This window comes from Cydia splendana, chromosome Z (assembly GCF_910591565.1).
Source record: "Cydia splendana chromosome Z, ilCydSple1.2, whole genome shotgun sequence".
Classification (NCBI taxonomy): Eukaryota; Metazoa; Arthropoda; class Insecta; order Lepidoptera; family Tortricidae; genus Cydia; species Cydia splendana.
Window position 1 is genome coordinate 39,469,381 of NC_085987.1, and position 12,401 is coordinate 39,481,781.

Here is a 12,401-nt window from a genome sequence, read left to right on the forward strand (position 1 = left end):
TAGTGAATGGAACTCGCAACAGTTTTTGTCTTTGCAATTCAGTACGAAAATGTCCCTTATTTTATAGGCTATATAGATTTCGTTATTTGTAGTTGTAGGACTTGTAATAAAGTTGTGCCTGTACAGGTGGATATCTAAAACTAAAGTAGGTTATGTCCATTATATACCTACTTTATGTGCAAAAAATAATTAAATTCTAATAATTAGTTTAGCGATAATAAGTGAACATGTGTACATAGGTTCATAAATACGTAGGTAGATAAACAATAATTAATTTTATATTAAGCAGTAACTTAAATGAGGAGTTCTCTACTAACTTTTCGTACAACTATATTATTCTACCATATTTATTCTAGCTGTAATGAACTATACTACGAAAGTTTACTACTATTTGATACTTATTATGTTAGTAATAAACCCAAGTCCAATGCCCTGTTACGTCGCCAAATAAAAAAAAGCTTCAGCCTTTGTTTCTCCGAATCTCCAAGGTTCGTAATAAAGTCAGTGATTCAGCCCGCCGAAGAGGCACATGTCTCTTACGGAGACCTGTTAAGATATGTCGTTTTGGTAGGAGGTTGTCGTTGGTCAGTTGTTTTATATAGCTGCCCCGTCGCCACCACAATGTGCCCGCGGAACACCCTGATGCGTAAAGGCGTCCTGGGGCGTCGCAGCACGAACCCGGAGCCACACGGCGCCTTCCCTCAACTCCCTTATGCTAGAATATCAATATCTTTTCAAAAGATTACATCAAATACTTAAATAACTTATGATTCATTTCTGCAACGGTTCTGGGACAAAAGTGCGTGCATTTTATTGAATTGTTGCTTATTGCGATCACGATCTCTGTCGCACGATATTTAAATAGGATAGTGGGTTGCAAAGTGCCTGGTTAACCTAGTTTTAACTGCTAATTCTAAGTCAAAACGATAGTATCTCAAACTAACTCGTCCATCTATAGTGATATTTCGAGCCTCTTCACAAATGTATCTACCCGTACACTATACCTACCATATACGCTGTCTTACGTCTCCCGTCTATGCCTAGTTGTAACATGTTTTATTGTAAAATGCGTTTGCCGTTGAGTCAGGTAACTTACTTACGCATTAAACAAGTTTTTTAGATAATCTTGAGTATCCTAATATAGTAATTTGATGGTCCTCTTTGATGGTTGACGGACGGATGGACGTGCCCGAATGAACAAACAACAGCACAGGTAACTGGTCATTGTTGGACCCTATCTAGTTGCATCAAGGTTTAACTATGACCGAAACTGTGTCGGGGAGCGCGGATGATACAGTCAACTGTAAAAATATGGGTGTACAAATCATCTCACAAATATGTCCCATAACTCTTATGTCAGTGAATTAAGAACTATGGGACATATTTTTGAGTTAGTTGTCTACACCCATATTTTTACATTTAACTGTACAGCAGTTGAAAGTCGAATAGTGTCAGATGTAACAAATAGCATCCTGTATAAAGACCTTTTTTCATATTATGTAAATTTGAGTAACTTTAGCCGAAGTTTTAGTAACTTTAGCAAGATCAAGTTACCTTACTACATTTTATTAAATTAAGGAACCAATCAAATAAAATAAGAATTAATTCATGACAAACTCAACTGTTCGGCTAATGCAATGAATTTTCTAAAATCAATAATATTTTGGTTAATAGAGCATTTCCATAAAGGTTGATTGTGTTAAAAAAGTCGCGTGATTAACAGTTGTTTCCATAGTTAAATTGTCGTTATCGCGGAACAACCCGGCAACGTACAAACTTAATCTTGTTATTAAATCAAACACATCACATTAAGGATGTTATCTTGTCAATATCGAAGTCCCTAACAGTGAGGCCTATAGTGTAGACATAAATATATAACGACAGGTGGTAAAGTGGCCATGCTGCGAAGCGCACGCCCTGCGATCCGTCGATGTAAATCTTAAATCACTAACTAAAGTACTCGAAAATGAACTGTATTAAATACTACTTACGTTTTTTAATTACATACACGTATTTATACCACATGCGTTATTGTCATCAAGGAATCAATCGCAACGCAGGTTTGAAGACGGGAGAATTCGAATTTATTGACCATTAATTCAAAATATTATTTTCACAATATAAGTACTCATTTATTAATTTTGAAATATTAGGTTCCGATTAATTTATATGTGTCGTTAAGATATTTATTATGTATGTAAATATGGTCTTTATTTATAAGCCTAACCTTTTGTTTTCAGTTGTCGAGTGCGGTGATGTACCTACTTTATTTAATAAATTGACTGTTCTGCTATGAATAAGTTATAATATTTATTAAACACTTAATAACCGCTAACGTTTCAATCGTGGCGCACTCTAAAACGCTGATAAATTTTGTGTCTAATTATGTCACACTAAAAGTAGTAGAATGCATTATTTATTATACCCAGTGTCATAAATATTAACGGTGGGTAGTATCAATGTGGGTACTAATATAAATTCTCTTATTAGTAAATCTAGAACGTTTGTGGAAAATATAATTTCAATGGATGTTTTTACGAAACGAAAAATGAAGTAAAACCGCAGCTGACAAAAATGGGTTTTCATAGGATTCCTTTAATTTACTCAAAGGCGTATAGATATAGTGGAATGAAAAGTCATCATTCTCCGTTTCTTTAACTTTTTAAGTTCTTACATTTGGATACAAAATCGTAAGGCCTAATGAAAAATTACAACCCATCTAAAAATCCCCTATTTTTTTATTGTTTTTGGTAATAAATATTTAAATCACAGTGTATTTTTGCCATACTTCCAATAAATAATAATAATGCCACTAGAAGAAAAAAATATAATATAAAAAAGAGTTTACAAATTTGTGATAAAAAAAAATCGTTTCGGGTAAATTTATCCATATCCAATCGCCCCGCTTTTTAGTGGTTTTAATCCTCGTACTATTCTACAATACATGGCAATATGCGTGACTTTGGTATACACGTGGATAGGTTTTAAATGAGTGTTTTAGGTAGGTAGTAGGTACATACTCGTAGACATTCGTGCACATCCTACGTTGGTCACGCAAACCGCTGGCGTGACGTAATAGACAGAACATTGTAGTTGTAGGCTGTAGAGGTGGTACTCGTACAGATTTAACGAAATGGCTTCCCAATTTTTCTGGTACTACTGTTTAATTTTAATGAATGAAAAGAGACAGGAATACTGCCTATCTGATAAAACAATTTATACAAGATTATACAAACAATAGGGAAACTTTATTGCACAGACCAATTAAAGAAAAAAGTGTACCTCATAAAGCTTAATGCTGGGGCAAACAAGTGGATATCATCCTAAAAAATAACCTACACCTAACAATCAGTTTAACACTTTTCTTCTTTTTAGTGTTCCGTACAAAACTTTGTTCACGGAACACTTATGGGATCACTTCGGTCTTGCAAATCAGTTAAATGCGTTTTTTTTTTAACATTGAAGTTACTCAACATTTTACATAACATTAAATTTCGTTGGTCTCTACTCTTGATATCTCATAAAGATATAAAACTTAAAGAATTCCCATACAAACTAATCCGTTTTCACTGGTGTTGACTGTATAACTTTATACCTAGGTTTATATTTATTTTTGTATTTTTTTTTGTTTTATTTTCAGAACATTGATGAGGAAGACAGGGTGTCAGTAAGTATCTGTCCTACTTTTTTCGATTACTCGATTTTAATATTGTGATTAAATTGTTTCTGTGCACTTCTCCGGAATCATTTATCATACTGTTGACCAAAATTATTAGTCGGTTTCGAGAACTTAATTGTTATGAAAATTGATATACAAGTATAAAAGTGTAGTGAAAATTAATTCATACCTTTTTGTACAGCTGGATCCGAAAAGCGAGACCGATCCCCTGGACTCCAAGCAGAAACAGTGGATCCTTAACGCCGCTAGGGGTGACTACCATGCCCTGGCTAAGATGTGTAAGGAAAACTCTAAGCTCGTTAAAACGAAGGTAAGTACTTACCCCCTTATTCATTAAAATTTACGGGCCTGATTTAGTTCGAGGCAGAGGTGTAGGGTTGGAGCCGGTACAGCTTTATTTGACGTTCATAAGCGCATTCTAATATGCCTACTTGAATAAACTATTTTTTTATCTTTTATCTTTAAATTATGTTTTATCCCTTTCTTACAAATATATAAGTCAAAATGACAGATAAAGACAAACGATTCATAGCTAATTCAGGCTTGTAATGCGTTTATGAATAACGCCATTAGAATCTATGTGTCTGTTAGTGCCGAGCAGTAAGAATTTCTACTGGACTAAAGTTCACTACCTAATGTAATGGTAGTGATGGTGTGTAATGGTGGTATATTGTATTTCCAAGCATTTTTTTAGAAAAGCGCTATACATATCCCGGCCGGAATAGTATTTGCCGGCCTTCTTTTCATAAAATGGCCTCGCTTCGCTCGACCCTTTACCTATATGTATTACACTCGGGCGGTAAGTGCCTATGTCCCGGCCTTTGTAGTAATGTATAATTACTTAATATCTTCTATTGTAAATTATTCATGAATATCTCTCTCCAACTCTCAAATTATTACATTTAACTATGTGAACTTGTTAATTATTTCTTATAATGCTAGGTTTATTACCGTTATTACCTTCTTTATTAGTATGTTAATATCGCATTTTCTAATGGAATTCTATTTATAGTATTCGTGCATTAGGTATGGTATTTTTATTAAGCATTGCTATAAAAAGTTCACATCAAAACGTATTTCTTATTAATTGAGAATGCATTAGCTGATTTATACAAACCGTTATAATTGGGTCGGTGATTGCTGAGAACATTAAATTTATATGTGTTTGCTTATGTTAAACACGTTAAGGCGGGGTGATATCCTCCACTAACTTTTCAATACATTGACACGACGGCGTCGGCGAGCAGGAAAACTAGGATTTAAGTAGTCTGTTTTAATAATAAAATCTCTGTTTTATTAATAACTTTCCCTAAAAAAGTAAACGTTCTCCTTACAACCTTTTATGATAAAATAATAGTGTAGCTTGATGGCTCGAAGGACCAGAAAATGTGGCGTAAAGCCAGTAGACTGTATTGGTGGTTGTGCTATACTAGACTAGCCCAAATAAAACTAACTTACCGATAGCTGCGGGTGTCTTGTCTTCTCGTGTTGGCTGAGGCAGAGGACCCATAGAGGCTGGTGGGGGCTTCTTCTTTTAGATAAATAACTAGGGAACACTTAATAACTCACATTTATAGACGGGTCTATCGCAAATTTATTTTATTAGGTACCTTTATTATACCGACGTTTCGACACAGGTTTCACTGGTCGTGGTCATATGTGTTCAAAACGCGAAAGTTTTAAATATTATTATAACACTTATGTAGGTAATAAGTTTGGTTTTTACTGAATATATTGGAATTTTTTTTCGCGATTTGGATGACACTGACGTATTTAGTTATTTTTTTCTAAAGACTCTTTCGTGTCTCCGGCCAGTAGCCGCGCTAGTACAAATGAGTTAGCATAGCATCTAATGGAATACTAAAAAGAAACACACTTCTACTTTTTTTGTTTCATAGTTATAGTCGGTCCGAAATGTTCGAGTTCGACCACAATAATCGCCTTTAAGAACGTGTGTCTTGACTGTCTTGGCACTTCCGGGCACTTTGACTGTCCTCGTGCGTTTTTGTGGTTCCTATTCCAAGAGGTCTCGCTAATTTAAAGGAAACCATTTAAAAAATGGCCATAGATAGACAACATTATCTCAAAATGCTGTCGTCAATATGAAATCTAACATTCTGAGAATAGATTTAAAGGAAGCTCTATACATGCTTAAGATTTTACGAAATAATATTTTCTTCTTTATTTATTAAAATGTCGTGCAAAATAATACTTAAATGCTCCATTTCCGCGATTCAGGTTAACGTGTAGTAAGTAAGAAAGTACTGTATCCACAGCTCTCGGCCATTATCACGAATTACATATTTAAAGAATATATGCTATTCTGAAAAAAAAAGCAGACGCAACGTTAAATGAACGTAAACACGGAGTGTTAAATATCTTGTACCGTTTTAATATTTTGTTACTAGTTTTTGCTTTATCTTCAAACATCTCAGTTATGCATTAAATCGTTACTTAAACGACTAACAGCTGAACCACAAAAACAAACAAAAAAAACTTATGCTATTTTTTTTTTAAATCAGGGATATGCAGGAATTTCACGAGCAAAAAAAATATGACAAACGATAACGGATGTGGTTGGCCCGCGTCCTTGCGTTTTTAGTTAGTTAGTTAGCGCCGAGTGAGAGCACATGTCCAAAAGGTGTGCTTCTAATTGGGCCCGATGCTCCGGCGCCGCGCCGCCCCCCCGCCGCATGCTATCTTGACATATCTCCGGACGTCCCTTGTTTTATTTTTACGAGCCATCTCTCAAGCCTGACTTTTTTCTACGCCATTGTATTTGTTCTGTTACTTACGCACTTGAAATATAGACGTCATATAAATCGAGAGTTCGCTAATTCCGTGCATTCCGCTGATTTATACGGACACAATTACCAAATTACACTAGTCCGGTCTAAGGGAGGACTATCTTTCTTAATTATCTTTTACGAATGCCTATTATCAGACGCTAAATTGATCTGCAGTTGAATTAAAATTACTCACATTCGTCATCCGTTTGATCGAGTCAAGACTTGAGATGTCATTACCGCGTATAATACATTACTTTTATTGAATACGTAATAAAAGAGTTAATGATAGCCGTCTCTTTTATTGATTTGTTGTAAATCAAGCGTCGCCGTAGTCGGATTTAAATTTTATTGGCATCCTCTCGCAGGTATGTTAACTGAAACTAATTAAGCATTATTTAAGGTTGGTCTTTTAGGGCGCCAGTCGGTGCGTAGCGTACTGACCTTCTGTAACTCCAATAATACCATTTCGTGGCAGGATAACTTTGTATGCATACTAGAGTTTGCTAGAGTATTCCTCAAAAACTTTTTTGTTACTGATGTTTATACCGAATTTTTGTATTCCAATAACACTTTCGTGAGCCGATAACGGATTGGGAAATACTCAAGTACCTATACGTAACTAATTCGGTACAATTTTCAGTAATAATTTCTGACTTTCTAGTTATCTTTTCGACAAATATTAAAATGCCTAGTCGATGCAGCTTCAATTTGTTAAAATGAATAGGCCTCAGTTGTTATATGGCACATAACATGTGCTTTAGAATGTAGAACACTGGTTATTTTCATTTTCTTCCATCCGCTTCGCGAGCTAATAAAGCAACAGTAAATTTTGTCAGACAATATGTAACACGTGTTTGCCACTGTGACTTGCCGGTTGACATTTGTCGCCTTTCCTCTAAAAAACACTTTGATGCTTATTTTCGTATTCGCCGGGCCCGATGATAGAATCATCGATTTGTAGAAATATCTTAGTGTGTGGGGTACTTATTTTTTTATACGCCTTGCTGCTCTTTGAAACGGGCCACTTAAATATGTCATCGTGGTTTCCTATTTAGATGAGAGCCGCTTTAATATTCATACATTAATAATGCTCCCTTGATGATAACTTGAAATAAATTAATAAGATTTTTTTAACACTTCATGACGTTTCCGTTGTCGAGTTGTTGATCATTTTAGGTGATTATTTTGATGTCGAAATTAGGATCAATCTTTTCATTTATTTTATGATGATTTCTTGTTGGCGGCTAGAGTAAAATGATTCGACATCTTATTTTTAATTTCTATTAGGTAGGATGTAGCAGGACTTTAGTGTTAAATATGTACAATGATTAAGAATATTGTTGAAGTTTTAAGTTTTACTTTTACCTCGATGGTGGCAAATAATCATATGGACGCTTGACTATCTACCTGCCTACCCATATAATAATAAAATAATAATTCAATAAACATTTAGGGACAATCTTACAATGCACATATCGACCTAGCCCCAAACTAAGCATAGCTTGTAGGGGAAGTCCGGGTATAGTGAACACCTTTACCTTTGACTTGACATAACATAAAAGTTTAACACGGAAGAAATTATAAAAGTGTCTGTAATGAGTCTTTATTTAATAATCTTATAATTTAAAAACAACATTAGCCTCCCATGTTTAACAATTTCTGTAATTTTTAACAAAACGTAAAAAAAGATTTTATTTGCTTTGCCCAGGATGCCGGGCAAAGTGAAACAGGCCCCCGGGCAAAGCAAATATCAATCGTAAAATCTTAGTAAACTCAATAACTGTGGGAATTTTAATCAACATAAGATCATTTCAATAATATTAATTAGAAAAAGTTATCACATGTGACTTGTGGTAGATTTTTCACTGATTTCATAAACATAAGTCTTATTATTATTATTATACAGGGTGATTCATGAGACGTGAGCAGGACTAATCCTGCACACTCAGTAACTGATAATTGATCGATCACCGTCGTATTTAGGTGAAACAATCACACTTTTTCGTATTTTTTACTTTTTGGCGAGGGCAAATTTAATTCTCTACAATCATGGTCACCCTACAAGACCTAATTAATAAACATAAAACCTCTTTAATGACAGCATTTTGATTACGAAGAAAATAAACTGTCATACTTGAGTGAGATACGAGTTTTCAAAAGTAACCAGACCGTGATGACATTCAATTTGCCACAGAATATCGGTAGTTTAGTATTCTAATTTTAGGGTGACCATGCATGTCGTAAATAAATTAATAACTTTTTTTTTTTCAACACGACTAGAATATTAACTTTAACCTAACTAATACTGATACGAAACAGTTGCTTATAGTTTACGAAAAGCGCAGTGTTAGTCCTGCTCACGTCTCCTGAATCATCCTGTACATATATAATAATATTATTATTGTCCCACTGCTGGGCAAAGGACTCCCCCCAATTTTTCCACAGATCTCTTTCCGATGCTGTGTCTGGCCACTCCTTCAAAAAGGAGTCTAGTTCATTCCGCCATCGCCGGCGGGGTCTGCCAACTCCCCGATTTGAGTTGGCATGTCTAAGGAAATTTTTCACAGCGAATCCACGTTCTGATAGCCATTTCCATGACGTCTGTTAGCCAGGAACCCTCATCGGCCTTTTTTTGATATTTATATACCATCTGTAACACAATATTATCATAAAAAAATTGACGTCATAAATTCAAAGTGTACACGCTATCCGCTTTGCCCTATCCACTTTGCCCAATCAGTCAGCTAAAAAAATAACCGTCGCTTTGTTTTAAAAGAAATGCATTGTAAAAGGAAGATACTTTAATAAGCAATAGGAGCATCTTGAATTAAAATTCGAGATCATTACTATGACAAAATAACAGGTAATGTACAGTCGCCATCAGATATTTCGGCGCGGTCGAGGTGCTCAGAAATATCTGAACATGCACTTAACGCCCTGACAATAGAGGCGTATTCAGATATTTGTGAGCACCTTGGCCGCTCCGATATATCTGATGGCGACTGTACTTACCTTTCAAAATCGAATATTTTACACTAAAAACACGTTTTGAATCGTCACCGCAGACGCTCGCAGCGGCCGCTTCTTATGACGCTTGCCGCTCACAGAGTGAAGTATCCTGAACATCGTATAGGCGCGTGGTGCGACAAAGACGAATAGTTTACGATTGGGAGCCCGAATCCGCTTTGCCTGGGGTGTTCGCTTTACCCGACCTTCCTCTACTATGGGTATAGGCGATATACATATGTATTAGATACAACATAACAGACTAAATAAACTAAACTAAACATCTAAATTCTTACTTACCGTCTCTTGAGACTTGCTCTGCCAACATTGACTTCATTGTCTAAATTGATTGTCACGTTGTCCAAAAGATGATGGCTCCGAATACGAACGAAACTATTATTAGTTATTACCCATAGTTATATTATAAAATCTTGTGTACAATAGTATACTTTGCTGATTAAGTGTCGCTTTAATTGCTATTTAAATCTATTTATATTTGTTTCCACCTGTATTTTCTTTGGAATTTTGTTAAATATGTATTGACTGAGACTGACATGGCAAAGGGACCAGAGAGGATCGTAAGGCCGGGCTAATCTAGAAATGGGTCGCAAGACTCGCAAGTTTGATGGACGAGAGTATTGCGTATCTTATTACACTTTTTGTCTCTGAATAGGTACCTATTACTTAATATAACACTTATTTGTAGGTGTACTCAGGTACCTGAAATGTAACATTCGAAAAAGAGTCCAGGTACCAAAATGGTATGCAAAAATTAAGTTTTTGAAGTTAAGATGAGCTATTGTAGCAATAAAGTTGTGTAGGCTGCAGTTGGGAGTGCTATCGCGAAAATAGCGAGTCTCTTTGGTGTCTGTCTCGGCGTCGAATACAGACTTCTTATCTGCAATATTTTTTGCTGACGGTTCGAGATGTTTTTAACTAAGTCGTTTCGATGTATACCGATGTTCTTAGATAACGCTGAATGGGATAACAATCGTTTTTACATGCATACTTCGTGTTTATGAGTCAACGCTTACAAAAAAACTGTAAAATATAATTTTGATGTTATACACACTGTCCAGATGCTATCACTATTAATGTCATTACTATTGACAATGTAAGGACTGGAACGCAAAAATGATGGTAATTAATGGTACGTGAGAAGTTTGTTGTTGTATATTTTGTATTGTGGTAGGGGAGCCCAGGAGGGGATTTTTGTGTTTACTCGAGCGCGTCAGATTAAGATATGAGTGATATCTTGGTACCCCGTGTAGTCTACCTTTACCCCTTTTAGCCATCTATGTTGAGCCCTTGGTTGGTCCCGGTTCAACAAAGTTTTAAGCAGATTGTGGATTTGGTCATATTAGTCCAAATTAACGCTTTAATTATGCTATTACTAAATCTGATAATTATTTGCACGCATTTCCTTAATCTGACGGTTACAATGTAAAAATTAGGCGTCAAACTTGTGTTCGTCAGATTAAGAAAATGCCTACAAATAAGTGTTATATTAAGTTATAGAAAAAATATAGCATTAACGTGGACAAAAACGACCACACCCACAAACTGCTTAAACGATTTTTTAACCCTCCACCAACGACCCGAAAAAAAAAATTTATGCTTTCCGGCTCGCTGGAAAAGAAACTTTATATAACTTTTTTTTCTTCTTATCATTAATATTTCGATTCCAATAGGTCTGTACGACGCTCGAGTAAATCTCGATTTAGCATCGTGGGCTCCCCTACTATTGATAGACTAGTAGTTACCTACGCAAGTGTTTTGAAAAATTCAACATCTGTTAAAGATCTATTATTATAACCAGCGGACCTTCTGTACGTTAGTAATATTAAGTATGAGTCGTATTAGACAGTCTCTCGTGTGTGGTAGTCTAGAATGGAGTTTAATATTTTAATTCGTTCCTAACGATCGTGTAATAGCGTTGATAAAGATTTGTTTACCCAATAAAACGGCCGGCATTATTACTGCTGATTTACGATCAACCGATTTCATTCTGGGAGGAGCATTCTGAATACAATTAAATCCAATTCTACCGATGTTGATTTCCCACACTGGTATTTATTTAATCTTTTATGATTATTGACTTAGGTCTTAGGGCGTTTATTATGCGAGTGCTTTGATGATATAGGAGCACTATGAATTATAATATTAATGCTAACTTTATTTTATTTTATCGGACTGGAATATGCCGTAGTAGTCTAAGACTACTTAGATAATCCATATTTATGGGTGATTGAGTAATAAGCTAGTAAGAGTTTCAGGGTTAGAAGGCGTCAAACTATCGTCTGACATGAGCATCCGAACAGCTCCCTTAATTATTAATTATTTCTGGTGACTAACGCGGTATAGGCTAATGATAGTAACGCGAACCAATCAGTAGTACCATTGTTATTTTAAGTTTTTTTTCGATGGTATCGCATAGTTTTCCAGCCGCTTGGTTGCGAGTTCCCTCGGGAATCTGACGCAATACTCGCACGGATTGACTATTACTGTTGCTCGAGGGGGCTTGTTGCCGCTGCTGTAGAGACGATTGTTTGGGTTTTGGGTATGTGTCATATATGTACTTTCAGCCCGTGAGTGGTAAATGTGCGCGAGGAGTTAGGGCAGTCATGGGGGCGCTGCGAATGGGTCGTTGCCTGCATTGAAATAATCTAAGTAGCAATAAACTTAAGTAAAAAGTACGGTCTTAAACTAAATTGAAATTGAGTACTATAGTAAATTAACAAAGACGACTTACAAAAAGAAATATTAGAAAAGGATATAAAAGGATTAAGATAATTGGCCTCTAATCTTGCAGGAACCTAGCACTTAGCACATTCATTGTATCTTTATCACAGAAATTCGGTAGTTATGTTACAGACATGAAACTGGCGTAGATATTAATTTTAATAACCATTTTCTGAGACTGACTG

The 12,401-nt window shown here is 35.6% G+C and overlaps 1 protein-coding gene across 1 annotated transcript in view; it reads left to right on the forward strand.

Annotated features, from left to right (window-relative positions):
* Positions 1–12,401, forward strand: part of LOC134804334 (uncharacterized) — a 59,203-nt gene that overhangs the window by 7,395 nt on the left and 39,407 nt on the right. The window contains exons 3-4 of the mRNA XM_063777343.1: positions 3,641–3,667; positions 3,861–3,989. Coding sequence (XP_063633413.1) covers positions 3,641–3,667; positions 3,861–3,989 — 156 coding nt within the window. The remainder of the gene's footprint in view (positions 1–3,640; positions 3,668–3,860; positions 3,990–12,401) is intronic.